Source organism: Equus asinus, chromosome 6 (genome assembly GCF_041296235.1).
Source record: "Equus asinus isolate D_3611 breed Donkey chromosome 6, EquAss-T2T_v2, whole genome shotgun sequence".
Lineage (NCBI taxonomy): Eukaryota > Metazoa > Chordata > Mammalia > Perissodactyla > Equidae > Equus > Equus asinus.
Genome location: NC_091795.1, coordinates 70,462,859 through 70,484,052, shown reverse-complemented (window position 1 = coordinate 70,484,052; position 21,194 = coordinate 70,462,859). Strand labels below are relative to the sequence as shown.

At 38.1% G+C, this 21,194-nt stretch overlaps 1 protein-coding gene across 2 annotated transcripts in view; it reads right to left on the bottom strand.

The window, feature by feature from the left end:
* The window catches only part of HNRNPLL (heterogeneous nuclear ribonucleoprotein L like), a 35,021-nt gene extending 16,385 nt beyond the window's left edge, over positions 1–18,636 (bottom strand). For both annotated transcript variants that reach the window (XM_014832928.3, XM_044772274.2), the window contains exons 1-6: positions 18,009–18,636; positions 8,075–8,193; positions 3,505–3,742; positions 1,973–2,058; positions 709–805; positions 550–622 (exon numbers count right to left, since the gene is read on the bottom strand). In XM_014832928.3, the coding sequence (XP_014688414.2) occupies positions 550–622; positions 709–805; positions 1,973–2,058; positions 3,505–3,742; positions 8,075–8,193; positions 18,009–18,200 (805 nt within the window). In that variant the 5' untranslated portion in view covers positions 18,201–18,636. The remainder of the gene's footprint in view (positions 1–549; positions 623–708; positions 806–1,972; positions 2,059–3,504; positions 3,743–8,074; positions 8,194–18,008) is intronic.
* Between the last annotated feature and the right edge of the window lie 2,558 nt (positions 18,637–21,194).

Genomic DNA, 21,194 nt, shown 5'->3' with positions numbered 1-21,194 from the left:
CTGAAGTACTGTTAAGTGTCCTCCTTTAAAAACTTGGGGTGATGGTGCATGCAGTATGCAGTCAAGGTGAATTGCAAGTCTGAGTTTTTCAGAGGGCTTTTTGCTGATGCCGATGTTGTGCATGATGAAGTGTAGAGTCAGCCTGCTGGAGTCCTCTATCCTTCTTAATGCCTCGTCCAGCTTGGGGGAAAAGTCCTTTCCATAGAGAAGCAGTGTGCAAGTTTGCAGTTTGTAAGGAATATTCTGAGTCAGTTTCCTCTCCTCCAAAGAGAGAGAGCTGCTTGGAGAAATGCAAGTCCTTGAACTGCGGGCGTGCCTGTTATGTGTGGGCTCCTTGTTGAACTAAATATAAATAACTCAGTACATACCAGTAGGGGGCACTAATGTTCAAGGTTATTCTCCAGCATTACGTGGTCTTTTGCAACAAAAGCATTCATCAACAAGGTTTTCATTTGAATGAACTAGCTCATCTCAGGAAAGAGGAATCTAATTGCATATAAAAATTTGTCAGCAAACGTAAGTACATTCTAAAATGCATAAAATACCTACCTCGTCTTCCCAAATATGGTTTAGTGTAGTCCCAACTGTCATTGTCATTCCTAATAACATTTAGACGAGTTGGCTGTTAAGATTAAAAAGAAAGTAAGTTCAAATTGAATACCCAAAGCATAAATATTTCTTTGTTGAAATGCTGAAAAGAATATTTACCCTTGCATATTCGATTTTTAGTGTGCAACATCCAGCATATATATCTGCTCCATTGAGTGCTGCTTTAGCTTTCTGGGCACAAAGGACTGATTCGAATGTCAGCTCTATTAAGGAAATTTGGTTTAAGGTGTCCAACATTTAATCATTATTCACTTCCTAAGAAAAAGACTGAAAACAACCAGAAATAATTCTCTCACTTCCGGAAATGTTTTACCAAATAAAATTTCTAGATGAATTTTTAGTAGGAGAATTTATTTTTAAGATCAATGGTACTAAAGAAAACAGAACACAACTAAACTATCTACAGGAATCCTTCTGAATCATCAGAAGTACTTTATCAATTGAGGGAGAGAGGAAAAATGGAGCATAGTCCCATTCCCTAGCAAAGCACAGCTTGCTATCTTGAAACAGGAAATATTTTACTCAAAGTAGGAAGAACATTACAAAGAACCAAAACAATACAAAACAAATATGTGATTCTTATATATTTCTGAGAAGGCAGGGTTTTATCATCATTTAACTATCTTCATTTTATTGGTTTTAAAAAATTACTTAAGTCTACAATTGTTTAAAAAAAAAAATCAAACCATAAAAGTAGTAAAAAAAAAAAAAAAAAAAAAAAAAGCAAAAACACCTTGCCAGAAATAAGCACCATAAAGAGTTTGCTGTATATCCTTACTTTTTTCCTATGCATACACACATACACATAGGTTAGGAGTTTTTTCTTAATTATTACTATTTTTTTAATACGATTGTACTATATATGGTATTTTATAACCTGTTCTTCTTACTCAATGTATAACAAATTTAACACAGAGAGGCTGTTCTTACATAAATCATGACCATTTGAAAGACTCAATAAAGATAGGTAAGAAAGGTTCATTGACTCTAAAGTTTTGGCACTTCCAAACTAACTATTTTAAGGAGAGGTTCCAAAAAGATCATTTGGGATAAATTTCAAAAAGATAAAAGTGTACATATTATGAAATAGTGTTATTTTCCCCCCATTAAAAAGGCAAAGCACACTGTTAAGATGAAGCACTGGACTGTTTTATGACAGCAAGTTATTCTTATCATAAATAGTAAAATTCTCTGTGGGTACTGCAGTTTCCTTTTTTAAATCTAGGACAAGTAGATTTTGGGGGAAGGAGTGAGGGAGAATAAACCACCTCTTGTGCAGAAATGATGGATTAAGCAGGAAAAAATAAGATCTATATTACCCAGCATTCATATACATCAATAAAAATTTACAAATAAAGGATATTCAACCATTGCTTGTATTCCGTTTCTCTTGAATATAACAATACGTTGCACTTTTCCAACAGGGTTGCATACAGTATATAAAACATCCTATGAAGGAAAGAAAACAGGATTTCCTCACATTTTACGTTTAGAAAAACATTAAAGCTATACTGTTTTTACTAAAAAAAACAACTGTCAAGATACCATTTCTATTAATTACTAACCTTTTTAAAATTGTTACACTTTAATAAATCTAAAGTCATTTCCTCACATACACAATATACCCACATCAGAGATGTTCCAGTAAAACATCTGAAAAGCATTACTATCTATTTTCTCTCTTAAATGAATCTTCAAAATGTTCTTAATACATGCCTAAAATAATCCCAGACAACAAACAATAAATAAACCAAAACTGTAATCGATTACTTTATTTTTTCCAAATATTACTCTGAAATGTTTAATATTAAAATCACTTGAATTATAGTAATAAATATTTATTAAAGGGTAGTAGTAGGACATTTCCGTATTTATTTTTCAAGGGACACTGGATATAGAGAAAAAACCCAGGGAAAATCATTTACACAGTGTTAGATGTCACCAAACAAGAGGCGTGAATCATCTAAGAGAGAATCTAAATACCTACTTACTAACAATTCATCAACTTTCAAGAAATTTCTTAAACATCTAATTATATAGCCACACCATTACATATTAGGGATACAACAATAAACAAATCAGAGTACTTGTAGTACTCTAGATGAGTTATATTCTTTCTCCCAAAACACCAAATACCATAAATATATTAATACTGTTAATAAGCCTATAAACATTACAAAAGTAGATACATCCTGTCTAATTAAATTTAAATTTTAAACTAAACCTATGCTTTGTTTTGAGTTTATGTCACAACAACTTATACCCTTAGTAGAAATCATAATAATTAAAGCTTCTCTTACTATGATATTCTATTTGTTATAAAAACCAAGTGTCCTTGTCACTTGATTATTATGAAACACCATGTGATTACAAAGTAGAAAACTCAACTGGTTCAGGACATGAATCCTTTTTAAAATTCTACTAGTATCATTTTATTAAAAGGTGAAGTAGGAATAAATCAGGCAGGTTTTTAGCAAGCTATCTCAAAACAGCTTATAATGATATATGCCTCTTACTGTACTATAGGATTCTATCATTACCTAGTAGATGCTGTTAATACATGCACTGGTTTATGAGTGAGACAGATTTCTTGGGTCATTTCCAACAAGGCTGTCTAATCCTTTATTATCAGAAACAGAGTTAACATTGATGCCAAGTAATAAAATTTTTAAAATGTGCTTATTTAATTATGACAGCTGTGCTTCTGACCTGTTTAGCTTCAGTACTATTTCTTTGTTGATTAAACCTAATATCAAAATTAATAATTAAATAAGTTTTTAAAAACCACATTATTTTCAAATATCTAGAAAGCAGTGAAGAAAACTATAGGTTAGTCACTCTAGAGGCAAATTCCAAAACCACTTTTATTTTAGTTTGTCATACTACAATACATACCACTGTAATTGGATAAAGAGGATTCTGAATTGATAGCAGAAGAACTTTGTTGCCTCCTGATGGATCATCAGTATTTCCTGGTCGAGTGATCCTTTTGCTAGTAGAATAGTTGAAAAAAGCCTGTTGACCAGCAATGTACACAGGTTCATCCGCAGCAAACGTTACACATTCTTTGGCACTATCTATGTTCTCAAATTCCACTAGAGCCTGCCGTTTAAATGGCATCATCATCACATAGCTGAAAGGGAGATTGAGAGGGAATACCCAAATATAGTAAGTTCAATTAACATTATTTGTTCTCAATCAAGTAAAAGTAGACTTTAACAAAAATGTGTTAAATCATACAGACTAGTATTCTTTACTACCTATATCCAACGTTAGTCAACTCAAATCATCCACATAAATTGTGGTATAGCAGGTAGACGGAGCCTATTTGAAAGCTTATCCTCCTGTGACTGAAAGCTTCTCCACCTCATGCCCTCCTCAAGCACAATTCTTTGATATTAGTTACTAATGACACCACCCAGTTTATTCCTCAGGCTGCCACTACCAGGAAGTATTAGAAAATATCTAGATACAGAAACCAAGAGAGATAAAACTCAACAGAAGGTTAGCAGATGGGACACCTTACAACAGAAACTACAACCTCTATTGAATTTTCCAAATAAACAAGTGCCCACATTAATAACTAAGAACTGACTATACTTTCATGTATCTTACTAAAAACAGAGAACCAAAGATAAATAGAAGCAACTGCAAACCAACCAAGTTTCATACAAATAATCTCCTCCAAAATATTTTTAAATATTAAAGAATCCATGAAAAGACGTTCACTAGAATATGGTAATCATGTTTCCTCTGGGCAAGAGGGTGAAGTATGTACTTTTCATTGTATACCCTTTTGGGGGGAAATACATTTTAACACATGAAATGAAAAATGAAGAAATGAAGGAAGGCAGGAAAAAAAGAAATCAGAGGACATGGATCATAACAGGGGAAACATGTTCTCTGTTCACAGAAACAAGGACCTTAAAAATTATTTAAAATACAATTAATATGGTTTTTATAAGAGCAGAAGGCCAGAGAAATAACATTAAGTGAGGCCCTCAGTGACAGCACTGCTTATCAATCAGGCATCCAGGCCCTACCACTACACCTTAGAAACTGGCAAATGCTTTCTAATTAATAACAAACAGACCACTTTGTAGCCTGGCAAACTATATAACTTCTTATGAATTTCAGCTTCCTCATTTAAAAAACTTGGAGGAGTGTTGTCAAGGTTATAAATTGCTTGCCTTGCCTCATTTATCTTTGTATCCTCAAAATCTGGAAACAGAGCCTGGTATATAAGAAGAATTCAATCAATATTTGTTTGTCTATGAGGCTTATTAGCTCTCCCCACCCACATCATTCAAAATTAAACAAGAAAATACAGAAACAGTAAGGCCTTGGATTTAAAGATTTACCAACTACAAACGTAAAACACAAATCTCAGGAGAGAAAGATCACTTTTAGAAACACAGACTCCTTGCTGAAGTTCTAAAGTCTTACATACAAAAAACAGAAAACCCTGGAATCAGATCTACGCTAAAGAAATTAAAAAAGAATAAATATTCTCTTCCTACAAATATACGTTGGTTTAATAGCTAAGTGATATTACCAACTAAATATGTTAATAATGCCCTTTGGCTCTTTGGAAACAGAAAAATTATAAAACTACAAAAATAAATTCTTTATTGGCCTATTATAGACTGGGTCATAGTAAAACTGCTTTCTATAACTACAGTAAGTGACCTAGAAGCACAGACTTAAAAAGATTACCCAGGAAAAGTGGCATTATGTGAAGATAGAAAAGGGAAAATTAGAGTGTCAGCACATAATTTTTTAAAAGTCTTTAAAAAGCATTAATATGAGGAAGATTGGAAGACCAAAGAGAGAAAAAATAAAACAGAAGGCTAAGAGACAACGGTAGGGTCAGTGCTTTCAGCTTATAGCTTGAAACACATTTATAATTTTTAAATCAAAACAGGAAGAGGCAAAAGACATACTGCATAAATTAGGTCCCAAAAGTTTTGTACTAAAATTTTAAACTAGTATAGCTAATCACTACCTAGCATTCTCTACTTTAATGGGAGGGGAAAGGGAGAAAAATAGACTCAGTATATATTTTTAAATATTCTTTTGTTTATAACGCATGAATATACTACAGAATAAAGACCAAAAAAACAGCAATTTTATCATCCTAACACAACCATTCTCAGTATCTTGTTATAGTTGCCCCTGAACTTCTTTCCTATACATCTCGTTTTTAGGTCTAAACTTACTATGTATTGAACTTGGTGACTCATCTTTTTAATATGAGCAGTTTCTATTTAATCTTTATAATCCCATACACACTCACCACTAAATAAGTCAATAAACAAATAGGGAAAAGTTCAATAAATGCAACATTTTGAATCAAAACATCTACTCCTCATTGGAAGTTGTTCAAAGTTCTTTCAGTTTCAATAGCAGCCACCTCTTATTCAAGATCATTTCATACAATTCAAACTCCTTTTACACATATTTATGCCAATTAAGCTCTCAATTAAACACTAATTTGTTCCAATTATTTCATGACTTTTCTAATCTTGAGGGCAGAATGATGTACTATGTAAATTAAGTGAATAACATTCATATATGGAATACTTTACCACAGACTAAGTATCAAACAGTATAGAGTCTAAAAATGGCCAGGCCACCTAAAAATAATTTAAATTACTCACCAACTTAATCAAATAGTTCTATTTCTTTAATCCCCAACATTCAGGTCACGGTCATAACTAACATCAAAATATCAATATAGCTAGTATTTCCCTAAAGTTTCCAACTGTATTTGCTCATCAACTTGTTTTCTGACACAGCTTCTACATTTCTTGGCTATAAGAAAATAACTTAAAAAGCCCTATATATATAAGAACAGAAGAAAAATAAACCAGAGATAACCATCTCTTTATAACTTCTTGGGACAATGCACCACTTAGAAGATCCTTATAACGACTGGAGTTAGTCTAGTGCCAACATGCAAGTCTAAATAAGGTCTAAGGAGTGGGCTTCAATACATAAATCTCAAGACAGACTTAACTTCCAATATCCATTCCAAACAACTAAGAAGTGATGTAGTCATCTCAGTGATACTTCAAGAAATGGGCTTTCTTATGCCCATGTGGATTCCCAATTTGTACCTCCAAGCACAAAAAATATCTAACAGTGGTTTCTGTGGTACACAAGAAGAGATAACAGGTTTGCCAAGTTATCCACCTCTAAACGAGGTCACCAAAGAAATTAATAAAAAAGATGCCACGGCATAGGGGTTAAGTTAGCAAACTCCACTTTGGTGGCCTGGGTTTGCAGGTTCAGACCCCAGCCGTGGACCTACACCACTCATCAGCCATACTGTGGCAGTATCTCACATACAAAATAGGGGGAGACTGGCACAGATGTTAGCTCAGGGCTAATATTCCTCAAGCAAAAAAGGAGGAAGAGTGGCAATAGATGTTAGCTCAGGATGTATCTTCCTCAGGAAAAAAAAAAAATATGCCATGATGGAAGGTGTCACCTAACACTACTCCTACTCCTTTGAAGCAATGATTTCCTTTCTGTTGTACATCTCTGATCACTCCCCCACCAACTATTTATACATCCTTTCAGTACTCAAAAAGTCCATATAAATTTTTATAAAATTGAAATAATCAAGCTATCTCAGCAAATATATTGAAATTTCTCTCGGCTTTATGTATTTTGACATAGTCTGGCTCTCTGATGCCTCTAACAAAAACCCCAAACACAATCACCTTGTAAAAAACAATAATAAAATCAACCCTACATTATCCATACTAAAAAGAGTACAACAGCAAGGCATACTCCAAAAATAATTTAGAAAGAATTTCTGAATGTCTATTTTTGGCAGCAGATTCACTTTTCTAATTATGTCTTCACTTAAGTGGACATTGTTAAGCATACACCAGCTGTGGGAAGAGAAAGGAGGAGTCCAAGTGAATACAAATCACAAAAGGAAGGCAAGCTAGGATAAAACACTGACTGCTCATGATCTGCTTAAGAACTCACAGGAACAGGCACCTAGCAAATAACGCCTACCTTTAATCTACTCACTTTTAGTTGCAAATTAATTCCTAAACATTCCAAAATAAACAAAAAACCCCAAAAAATCAGTATTTAAATATCACAACTTGAAACTCTGAAGATGAAGGGTATAATCAACTCATTGGTTTAAAGCAACATTTAAGAAGGAATCATGGACTCATTTGAAATCAGATGAAAGATGCAATCAATTTTGCATACATACAACCTGGGTTGGGGAGTGAGAGGTGATCCTGGATTCACAAAAATACATCTAGGCATCATCCCAGAAAGGTAAAAATAACAGGCTTAAAAGGTTCCAAAGAAATTCAGTCATAGGCAAACTTAATATATATATATACGATGGTTAAGCATCAAGGCTTGTAGCAAGCAAGCAAGGCTTGTTCTACCATACTGTTTCCCATCTGCATGAAATCCCTATCGTCCTTACCATATTGTCCCAAATTTTTCCAGAGCCTCCACAAGGTCTGCTTCCACCACAGATTCACAGAGTCCTCGAACATGGACAACTGGCGAAACAGAAACTTTATGATGACTTCCACCTGCCTCCTAGCAAGAAAAAATAATGTCTAGGTAAAAACTTTAAAAGTCTAAATTGCATCTTTTAGTAAATTCAACTCTACATTAAAAAGCAAACATTAAAATACAAATCCCAAACCAAATTGCAATTCACGAGTTAGCAAAGGGACTTAAGAGTAAAATCATCAATTAAATGTTTGGCACGAAAATTCTGAGTTCTTAAAAGGGAGCATTCACTCTCAATAAGAAGTACAAATAAGTTATTTAATAACCAATTTCAACTTCAAGGAAATCTCAGAAAAAATTTCGGCAGATACACAGAGCATGCTACGATTGGAAATATATTTTATACTCACAATTACATAGTTTCACCTCCATAAAATCAAAATCTTAAGTAGTCCAAATGAACAAAAAGTCCCAATTTCAAATTATTCTTTAATATAAAGATTATATACTTTATTTTTCCTGTGATGTAGATTTATATCGCTTTTGTCCCTGATTAATCGGTTATCTAGTCCCACTATAACTTGAATTTATTCAATTAGCAGTACACTTGACAACTTAAATTTCCACAAGGCACCATCTTTGCCAATGAACAAGGAGTACTCAAAAACACAAGCCTTCCTAGGCTTCTACGGAGTACTGTTTATCTTTGAGTATGCCCAACAGGAAGTTTTAAAATATAAATATATGGTCTTAAAGTTTATTTTAAAAGGGACTACAGGTTTTTTTCGGGATTTTTTTTTTTTTTTGAGGAAGATTAGCCCTGAGCTTACTACTGCCAGTCCTCCTCTTTTTTGCTGAGGAAGACTGGCCCTGAGCTAACATCCATGCCCATCTTCCTCTACTTTCTATGTGGGATGCCTACCACAGCACGCCAAGCGGTGCCATGTCCGCACCCAGGATCCAAACTGGCAAACCCCAGGCCACCGAGAAGCGGAACGTGCGCACTTAACCACTGCACCCCTGGGGCAGCCCCGGGACTACGTTTGAAGATGAAAACACTTCTCTCATTTACTTATTCAAGTTCTATTAAGACAAAGATCTATATTTACAATTAGCCACTGGGCAACTCCCTTGCATCACTTCAGAAATGACTTCCGTGTACAATTCACATATATATGTTTTTTAAATCCAGGGACCAGTCCCTCGGTCGAGTGGTTAAGTTCACGAGCTTTGCTTCAGTGGCCCAGGGTTTCGCCAATTTGAATCCTGGGCACGGACATGGCACCACTCATCAGGCCATGCTGAGGCGGTGTCCCACATGCCACAACTAGAAGGATCCACAACTACATACCAGGGGGCTTTGGGGAGAAAAAAGAAAAAAATCCATTACATGAAAGGTTTTTTTTCCTCCTACAAACAGACTAATCTAAAAGCACTAATGTTTTATTATTAAAATTTAAGACTCCGGGGCTGGCCCCGTGGCCAAGGGTTAAGTTGGCGCACTGTGCTTCAGTGGCCCAGGGTTTCGCTGGTTCAGATCCTGGGTGCGGACATGCCACCACTCATCAAGCCATGCTGAGGCGGCATCCCACATGTGACAACTAGAAGGACCCACAACTAAAAATATACAACTATGTACCAGGGGGTGGAGAGAAAAAGGAAAAATGAAATCTTAAAACATAAAATAAATTTTTAAAAAATTGTTTAAAAAAACCAAAAACTTCAGAATCATTTTGCGGCCAGCCCAGAGGCATAGTGGTTAAGTTCACGCACTCCACTTCAGCACCCCAGGGTTCACAGGTTCAGATCCTGGGCACAGACCTACACACTGTTCATCAAGCCATGCTGTGGCAGCGTCCCACAGACAAAAAAAAAAACATAAAGATTGGCACAGATGTTAGCTCAGTGACAATCTTCCTCAAGCAAAAAGAAACTGGCAACAAATGTTAGCTCAGGGACAATCTTTCTCACCAAAAAAAAAAAACCAAACAACTTAAGAATCGTTTTAAGAAAATTAAATCCCTTTTTCATGGCTATTTTTTAAAAACTCATCAATTTTTCTTTATTATAAAAACTATTAGAAAAATATAAGTCTTGTACCCTGCCAATAAAAAATTATGTCAGAGTTTAAAGAAAAGAAGTGATTTAACATAAAAAGTAACCAGGGGACTACTCTTCCACTACTGTCGAATCCAAGAAATAATTCAGTCCTTTGCAAATATTAATTCAATCCTTGAGATTTCATTTGAATTGTTTATGCTGAGTCTTTTCTATGGTTAAATTGATACTCATTATATGCTACTAAGTTTAAAACAAATCATTCTCATTGTACCCTATGTAAACCAACACTCACTCTATTAGACACCTTAACAAATGAGACTCTTTGCCTGGGTGAAACTCAACAACTAAATATGTATTAGCATCATTAAGCTCTTAAACGTAACTGGATGACAATAACGCAGGAAAAGAGCTCTAAATAATGCCTAAAAACCTAATTTAGAGCCTACCTTTAAAGTATAAATAACAAGTTTTACATTAAAAATAATTAGACAAAAATAAACTGCAAGAAATGACAGTTGTCTCGGTTGATCCTTAGAAATCATTTGGCAAAGGTAAAAGTGCAAAAGAAAACTAGATTGGCCTGGACTCTTGAAAAAGTATCAAAAAATAGTGGAAGGAAGATTTCAGATTCGGACTAAAGAGAGACAACAACCAAATGCAATACGTGAGTCTTCATTTTACAATAGATAAAAAATGCTTTTATAAGACATTTTAGGGACAATTAAAGAAATTTAAATACAGATAGGATATTAGATTATATAATGGAATTATTTACTGTCTTAGAAAAGAATATCCTTATTCTTAGGAAAGCTGGGATATTTAGTGATGAATTGTTACGTGATGTCTGCAACTCACTTTCAAATAGTTTAGGGAAAAAAGAATGTATACAAATATAGATATACACATATAGAGATAAACTCCCAAATGGCAAAATGTGAAAAACTAATGAATCCAGGTGAAGGACATACATATTTGAACATTTTACATAATAAAAAGTTGGGAAATTATTTTATTATATAATTAAGACCTGCAAAAAGATATGAAAAACAATATAAAAAATATTCATTAATTCACTACCCAGTTTAATAAACAAAACACTATCAGTTGAAGACATTTCTTCCTCCTACCTCCCTTCCCATCATGGATAACCACCATCTTGAATATACTGCTAAAAGACATGACTATTTTTCAAATTGGTCTTCTCATTAAAAAATGGATCACAGGACCAATTTAAAAATCCCCCAAAAGATCTGACTTTAACATGTTATTAGTTAATCATATTTCCTAAATGGAAAAGATGGAGACTTAAGTCATTCTTTAAAAGCTGGAAGATGTTTAATGCAATCAATGTGGTATTTGGGAGAACATATAATTATCTTAACCTCAAGGCTGAAAACATATCCCATACCCATATTTCCCTGCCATTCATGAGTTTATCTACCTTGATATTTCTCTATCTTTAAATTATGTCCCTTTTTCTTGAACTTAAAAATTGCTCATCCTTTCTCTATTTTATTTAAAAAAACAACCACCTAGGGTTGTTTCCAAATATAAAACTGATATATTAAAGATATCTGTTCAAACCATATTTTCACCACCTGATTCCCCCCCCCAAATACTACTGCTTTTCTTAAATCAATATTTTCTTATCTCTACCTATACTATATACTGGTGACATGAAATCTGAAATCACTGGTAGAGCTTCTTTTACCTACCCTAAAATTACCTCTTCTAAGCATCATATTATGCATCTGATTTCTAAATTAGTGAACAAATCAGTGTTGTTTACCCTCTCCATATATTAATACTTTCATCATCTCTTCTCCAGCTTAATAATTTTCTTTTTTTAATCCTTTCTCATACAGAAGCCCAAATGCTTTCCATTTCAAACGTTCAGTTAGCTAGCCTCTCTCCTGGTCTACTTATCAGAAGACTAGAAACAATATTCCAAGTGAGTACCTAGCAAATGAACTCATGCCTGCAATTTACGTTCACTTTTTCTTTTTTAATTACTCAATCCCTTCTTCATGTAAACTGGGTCAACTATAATGAAGGCATTATTAGTCCCTACTGCAGGCTACAGACCAGTTCCGTCATAACTGTTCTAAACTCCCAGCCCCTCAAAGGCTTTCTCAAGGACAAACTCTAAGAATACCAATCTTAAGTACTAATTTTGACTATTGCAGATTGAAGACCTGGCTCTACTGAAAAGGAAGTTAGTTCAGCAGAACATAAATGCAGCTTCTCTTTGAGGACTGAGAAGTCCCATTAACATCTCTACATATAGTAAAGCAACAATTTAACTGAAAACTCACAAAGGGTAGGCACAATGTCCTTAGGCTTTTTTGTTTTCCCAAGGTCTCCATGGACATGTGCTCAACAGTCACTGAACGACCTTTTCTGCCCTCCTATAATTATGGGATTAAAAAAGACGAGCCTCAAATTCAGTAATTCATCCAACACCAAACACACACAGACCCTCTGCCAAGTGATTATCTAGCCTCTCCTCAAATACCTCCAATGACAGGAAACATACTACTTCATCAGACAATCCATTATATTTTTAGAAAATTCTTCACAATATGCACCCAAATGTGTCTCCCTGTAGTTTCCTATCCAAAACAGCCTTTGAAATCAGACCAGCTTTTGAATCTTTGGACATTTACTGGCTCAGTGATAACTACTTAACCTTTCTGAGCCTCAGTCTCACTATTAAAAAAAAAGAAGAAAAAAACCAAAATCCTTATCATGTAAGATTACAATAAAAAAAGGGAACAACAAATATTAAATGTGTAGCATAGCGCTAGATGTAGTTATTGAACAAGGGTTCAATAAATGCTAGTTGGCACTCCCTACCTTTATCTACCTTTCCCTCTTCTTCATGATAACCGTCCAGTTATTTGTAACGATTTCTTAAATCACACCTAACTTTACCCTTCAGGCTAAATATCGCCCAGATTCTTCTGTCATTCCTCAGACGGTGTGATTTCAAGTGCCCTCCTCTGGTAATCTTTCTCTGGATACATTAGAATTTATGAACGTAGTACCAAGAAATGAATACAGTATTTCCAGATATTTAAGATTATCCTTTTATTTTGGATACTTGATATAAACCAAGAACAAAGTAGTTTAAGGGGAAGCTGCAAATATTTTTTAACTCACACTATGCTTAGAATTAACTACCTATTTTCTCTTACTAACTTAACCAGTCACTATTTCTTTACTTGGTCTCTTTCTTTTTTTAAAGAAATAATACACCAGATCCAAAATACGGGAAACCCCTTAATTTTCCTATCCAAAGTTTTTAGGTACATTTGATCACATTACAGAGCAAAGATTAAAAATAGCCATGTGATTCAAATAACTTTTTAAAAAATAATCTTTATTTTTTTGCTCACGTAGTAGAAATCTTTTGGTTTTGCCTACCCGGAACCCCTTCCTCCTCCTTCTGGTTAAACACACACACACATATACACAAAAGAAAGCAAGATAAAGAAAAACTCCTCAAGTCCATATTATTCCCTTGGTATTCTCAATCACATAGTCATTTCTCCCCAACTTCAGAGGAAGCCCAGTGATCAGCTGGTGGGAGGGGGAGATAACAATGGTTGATGAGAGGGGATAAATATGGTAAATCACTGGGGGAAAGAAAGTGTTCTCTTTATTTGCTAGCTATAAGAATGTAAGCCTAGCTTTATCACCACATAAAGGAAACAGAGCTGAAACATGGAAAGAGACAGAATCAAGTGCCTGTGACATAATCTAAATCCCTGAATCCAGCCATGCCTGAAACTAGTGCCACAACTTTGCTTTCCCAGTTATATGGGGCAATTAATTCCCTACCTCTGCCCACTTTTTGTTTTGTTTAGGTTCATCTGAGTTGTTGCTATGGCTGCAACTACAAGCTTCGAAAGTTGTATTCAACCTCGTAGAGTGAAAAAAAAAAAAGGAATAAATGACACATAATCAAAGATTTTTAGATATGTAATTTTTTTACTATTATAGCCCCATCACTAAGAACAGCACCTAGCACATGGTAGGGGCTCAAGTATTATTTTTTAATGAGTTAAGAGATCACAGCAATCATCTAATCCAACCATCTCATGTGATAGGCAGCAAGTTGAGTTCCAGAGAGGTTAAGTCACAAAGCATGTTAGCAGGAGAGCCAAGATACCTGCCTTGGTTGGACTTACGGCTCTACTGACAGCTCTGTTCACTACACGTACTAACATGAAGAAACATAGTCACTTGTTAAAACCAAAAGATAGGTAAACCTACTACTTTTCATTTCTTTCCCAAAACAAGGCCTGAAAATCCTCACTCTATTGTACCAGCTTAGCTAAAGGAGACATAGGATATTACTGCTATAAAAGCCTCAAGGCTCTGGCACTTACCTCCAGGGCACACATCCTTGAACTTTTTTATTCCCCAGAGTGTAGTTACTATACTCACTGTCACGGTCTCTAAACATTTCCTGTGGGAGCTAAACTAACAAAGTGACCTCATCCCATCTTCCATCCCATACTCATCCAATAAGCCATCATAATATTCCTATCATCTCTGTAATTTAGACCATTGAAGTACAATAGTGTATCTTAAATTCAAACTACATTCTTTTTTTTTTTTAAAGATTTTATTTTTCCTTTTTCTCCCAAAGCCCCCCCAGTACAGAGTTGTGTATTTTTAATTGTGGGTGCTTCTAGTTGTGGCATGTGGGACGCCGCCTCAGCATGGCTTGACAAGTGGTGCCATCTCCACGCCCAGGATTCTAACTGGTGAAACCCTGGGCTGCCAAAGCAGAGGGCGAGAACTTAACCACTCAGCCACAGGGCCAGTCCCTAAACTACATTTTCTACATAATGTATATTCTTTTGTTTGGAAATCCTAGGATCTCCTTTTTTATCTTGGCATTTGCCATCTTACAAGTCTATTTATTAAAAGAGAAACCTAAATTTTCACCTCATCAGCAAACAAACCAGTTTAACAATCTTTGATCTGCCTGTTTCTCACTAGCAGAATAGAGTAAAAGAAAGACTTGAAAGTCTCCGAAATGAATTAGCACCCCATAAATTTTTATTGATATCAGTCTTTTTAAAAGCAGATTTTTTTCTAGGTAACCTTCCAATTCAATTTCTCAATTGGTTTTGCCAAGTGAAACCCTAATATTTTGAAGTTGAGCTGTTTTCTTAAAAGCAGATACAGAAATTTACTATTATATGATCTTGAAGGTCATGCCTGCTAAATTTAAAGAGCATCATTTACTCCATAAGAATAAAGTAACTGTATAACACACAGCACCAACCTCCATAATCAAGGTTTGTTCAACAATGCAGACCAATGAAACTGAAACACTGCAACTTTTTGCTCTTCAAAATAAGTGCCAGGAGATACAAATTTGAAGAGTGTTTTATTTCTCATACCCAAACACTAACTCATTTCTCTTTACACCTTAAAAACAATATGATCATTTACATGATCGATTCATCTTTAAATTAGGAGTATTTATAGAAACACTTTTTCTTAAATACTTTCCTCTTTAAATCCAGTTAATATATTATTAAAGCACTCACGAAAGCTTAATTATGAAAAGCCAAACAATGTAAATCTTTGAAGTCTCACTTTACACTTTACTAACTTCCAACTAGACTTGAAAAGATCGCCCATCATTGTACCTAATTTGCATTTACTTTTAACAGTTTGACCCAAACGTTTTGCTTCCCTGACTGGGCTGAAGGACCACAAGGTTGAGCCAAACCCTTTTCAGTTACTTGAATAACCATATTTCTGGATGATGATGCACTAGACAGTAAACTATCCAGGGAATTCCTATCCTAATAGAATTTTATTATGCACGGGTTTCCATAGTTGCAATGATTTCAAAATACTACCAAAACTTACAGGAAGAAAAATGTTTAAAAACAGGATAAATAAGCCTTTATTAGATTTTTGCCATGCAATATTGGTTCTGTTGTTAATTAAAGCAATTCACCCTCTGAGAAACATAACAGCAGTAAGATAAACAAAAATTAAACTTTGTAACTCAATCTGTATATATATTAGTTCCTGCCTGGGTAATTTAAAAGCTGCATTACATTAATCACTGAACTACAACTTCCGGTATGGAAGGCATGCAGCTCAACTTTCACATTTTACAGACTAAGAGAACTCACAGTAAGTTGTTAAGTGACTTTCCCAAGGTCATACAGATTGTATGCTGGCTAAGACTCCTGACTCTTCCCCAAGCCCTGGCCCAGTGCTATTTCCACTGCTGCATACAATACACTTTTGATATATTAATTACATTATTTCTTCCCAACATCCAAAATAATACTACTGGCCTAATGTTTAACGTCTTCAAAAGAAATTTTTATGAACTAAAGTATTTTTTTAACACACTTAATGGAAGACATTTCATGCTGCTGCAGGAAAACTCAAGCAAGACTTTTGGCAAAAGAAATACACTGATCCCATACATCTAAATATCAGTTATAATATTCCTGTTTCCAATTTCCACAATGGAGTTGGCTTTGAACTGAAACTTCCTAAGAGAAATGCACTTCCCTTTTTCACACTTCCAAGTTACATTCTGAATATTCCAAATAGCCAGACACTAAGATCAAAAGTATTATCTAACCGTGAGGAAACGAGTTTATTTAGCGGAAGAACAAGTTCCTTTTCAAATGTGTTGCAACCTGATCTGTCACAGTATAGTATTTGAAAACTCGAACGCTGGGGACTACTGACCAGAATCTTTTACATAAAAATGCAAACAAGAGCTAAAAGGCTTGCCTCTTAAAAAAGATGAGAAACATTTTAATCTAATAATAGAATACATGTGTACAATTTCGGGTAAAGCTTTCTTTAAAAAAAATCACAAAATGTGTTAAATGTTTAAAGAACGTCTAAGTCATTAAGACAGCTTAAGTGCACCAAAAAAGGGCAAAAACGTCTGCTTTCCTTAAAGTCTCCATCTAACTGAAGCTGAGTTACTACTTGCTGTGGACAAAACGCCTTTCACATTCCTTCTGCCTCCAGCTAACATATTTGATGAAACAAGAATCTAGGAACGTGTGTTTAATGCAGTCCTGAGTTCCGTTCCTCTTTTCGCGGTGCAAATGTGGAACAAACTGTCAATGAACAACGGAGGGAACTTTAAGGTTTGTTTTACCTGGGAGCAGGAGTGTGCTAACACTTCCTAACATGGTTTTTTTCTAACCGAAGAGCTAAAAACTGTCCTGAGCCATAATCACGAAACTGGGTAGCAAAGCATGCACGCCATGCCTGCCGAGACGAAAAACATTTTTAATTAAACCTTCAGGGGAACTAGGGGGGGAAGCCCCGGGCGTAATCTGTCATTCAGCCCCGGCTCTCCTCAGGACCCGGGCGGAGAGAGCCCCGGGCGGAACCGACGCCACCAGCCCGCGATCGCGCCCTGCGCGTGGATGCCGCGGGCAGCGGGACTCGAGGGTCGGCCCGACGCCGGCCGGCGGCCGCAGGACTTCACTAACAAAGAGCGACTCGCGCACCGCAGCCCGGCCGAGAGGAAGCAACGCCTCCCCGCCGCCCCCGCCCCGAGACCCTCCCCAAGTTCAGGGCCGGCAGCCGACTCGCGGCGGGGCCTGCGGCCAGGCCGGGGCCGGATTCGCGGGCGGGATGCGGGGAACAGGTAGGGCGAAGATTAAAAGCCCCGAAAAGAAGAGCCGGCGCTTCCCGACCGGGTCAGCGCGGCGGGAAAGGGAAAGGAGGCGGGCGGGAGGCCCCTGGGCCGAGTCCCGCCGCCGGGCCCTGCTTCCCGGGGAGCCGCCAGGCACGGCGGCCGGGGCGCCGCGCTTTGTTACCGGCTGCGAGAAGGTCCGGCCGCCGCCGCCGCCGCCATCGCCCCCGCCCCGGGGCGTCGCTTCCCGGCGGTTCTCGCCTTCCTCGGCCGAGTAGTCGATCTCCCCTTCCTCAGTCTTGAGGCGCTTGGCCTGGCTCTCGTACTCCCGGTCCTCCTCGTACGTCTCCCTGGGGGAGGATGAGGAGGAGGACATGGCGGCGGCCAGAGGGACCAGCGAGCAGGCGGGTGGGGGTGGCGGCGCGGCGCGGGCCTCGGACGCCGCGGGCCAGTCCCCGCCGCGGGCAGTGCCTCTTCAGCAAACGTCTGCCGGCCGGTCGGCCGGTCCGCTGGGGTGGCGCGCCTAGGAGCCGGTGAGTGCGGAGGGCGGGCGGGATGAGGGGGGTGCCCCGGGAGGAGGCTCCGGAGCGGCCGCTCCCTTTATCACGGAGCCAACATTCAGCCTCTCCCTCCTCCGTCTCCGTTGCCAGCCCAGGAGAGCGAATGTAAGGATGGGGACGCGACCGTGGCTTCCGGTCTTCCCTCCTCCCCTAATCCACTCCCTGTCGCCCGGGCGAGCCTCCGCCCCCGCCTTCTCCGCCGCCGCGCAGGATCGAATCCAGCCGCAGCCCCCGGGAAGCGCCCCCCCAGCCTGGGCCTCGCTCCCTATTGGCAGGGAGAAAAGTCGACCAGGCTTTCAATTGGCTGTAACGGCTGTTCGTCAAAAGCCGCCCACGGCCCGGCCTAGCCCCCAGCCCTGCGCCTTCGGAACTCGCCGCTGGCCTGTGAGTCCCGGCCGCGCAACGCCCGTCGCGAGCCGCCGAAGGGCCGTTGCTAGCCCGCGGCGGTTAGCGCTGTTAGGCTACTCCGAGGCGGGGCGCCGAGGGAGGCCGGGCGGGCGATGAGGCGTGCACTGGGCCGGGGCTGCGGGTGTTAACCGCCCTCCCGCTAATTTAAATGCTTTTCTTACTTCTCTTCAAAAGAGGAGGAGAAAAACCTCTAAAATCCCTGCAGGTACACCTCACACAACCCTAAAACTGCAGGGAGTGAGGGGAAAAGGGGTTTGCCACCGTGAAAGGAGACTTCTCTCCCTGTAGTGTGCAAAATCTGGTAGAAGTGCGTGGACTCTCACCCTGCTCCTAACTAGATATTCGAGAACAGCAGTGAACATTTACTGAATGCAGCGAGGTGCAAGTCTGAAGAAGACGCTCCACACGGGCGAATGCTAGATCAGTTAGCGCTCATTTCTCATCTGGACCCTTCTTTTCTGACAATTATAGGGGACTTGTCTATGTAAGTCCCTGTTCCAGTTAAATGTGTTTTAAACCTTCCGTATAAAAATCTCATCCTTCATCCCAACCCTTTCTCTTCTGGACAATCTATTTCACATCATTTGTTTTTGAAAGATACGAAAGCCTTATCGAAATTCTGTTTGTCCTTCGGACCACTGCTCACTTCCTCTGTGGAGCCCTGAGGACTCTTCCAAGCTTTAGTTGCTACTTTCTTTTTTGCAGCAGGGCCCTTGCCTACCTCTTAGGATGTCCTGTTTTAAAGACTAGGAGCACTTGAAGACAGGAACTGTGTGTGCCCTTTTCATCTTTGCAAAACCAGTTCGTGTTCAGTCCCCGGCACTATTTAGGTGCTCAGCGATGCTGAATGAGTGGTCCTTGGGAAATAAAGGTCCAGTATATCTTTCAGGAGAGAAACTGGTAAATCTAACCGCAACCTAACTGCCCTCTATGACTTAATCCTTGGAGGATTGCCTAGGATCGAGTCCTTTAAGTGTTTCCGTTGTCCTCACCCCTCAAATGCTTCCCTAAATGTGGCTCTTCCTTTCTTAACAGTGTGGTTTGTTTCCTCCCCCAGCCTACTTCTCTTTCCTTTCCAAAGCTATTTCCTCCAGAAAAGCCATTTTTATTTATTACTGACAATGCTTTAACATACATTGTTTTGTACTTTATAATTTATACTGCGTGTCATTTTGAAATTCAGTTGCAAACTTCTTCGCAACACCATACAGCTATAATCAAATCTGGGTGTGGCTGCAGATGTACACTGACAAAATAGAACTAAAAATCAATTAGAAATTTATTGTTTAAATTAAGATAAAATGGAAATGGACTGAAGAAATATCAGAGACGGAGCTCAGAGCTGGCTACAGATGAGGAAAAGCGTTAGAAAGAATGAGAGGAGCTGGAAGGCCTTAGAAACCTCTCCAAATATTTAGTGTAATGGTGAAAGTATTTTGAATTTTCGAAGCCTACATCCAACCTATGAATTATACCAGGTTAAAATGCAACTCTCACGCCAGTTGGTAAGGAAACCCAGCGTTGTGGAACCTTGCTGTTGTACTCAGCATTTACTTCACAAACAGTAGGTAGAAGTCAATATGTACCAGTTATTAAACTTAATTCTTTTTTCGAATAGCTCAAATCAAACTGTTAAGTAGAAAAACTGAAGAAATAAAACTTAAGAAGCATGTTTAAAGGACATAGGTCAGGACGTTGACCATGAGTGACCTTTGAGCTTGTTGCAGATGAGTTGTTCAGACAGTGACAGTGACAGTAGGTTCTTTGATTTGGAAAATGCTAACTAGCTCATGACTATACCAGGAGAAGAGCTAAAGAAGAAGGGCATAAATTATATTCTGCATGATTTAACTTAGATGAGATAAAGAAATTACCCACTGCCTGGTAGCCAGAAATGCCTAAGAAACTCAAAAACAGCTTCTAAATGCCGTGAAAATAATAAATCAGTTATTTAATTCAATCTGGAATTTCTTTTGCACTACATATAGCCTCAGGCCTTTGGCCAGTTGTCTGAGTGCTTGATTGGATTGGCTCCTGTTGATGGGTAGACAGCAGCCATGAGCTCCCATTGCCACAACTCAAAGGGGATTTGGCATACTAGAGTAGGAGACAGGTGCAGGGCAGGCCTGGGGAAACTGAGAGTCGAGGTCCTTTATAATCTAGCCCCAAATTGCCATTTAGTTTTAAATCTCATTGCTGACCTATGTAATTTATAAGACATTGTGCTAGGTGACGTAGGGAGTAGAAAACTATATGAGCTGGTCCCTGCATTCTCAAGCTGACAGTCAAGTTGAGGAAACAAAGTCCATACCCAAGAGATTGGCTACAAGGCACATACGATATACATGTAGTAATAACAACAGCCACTTATAATGTGCCAGGCACTGTGCTAACCACTGCAA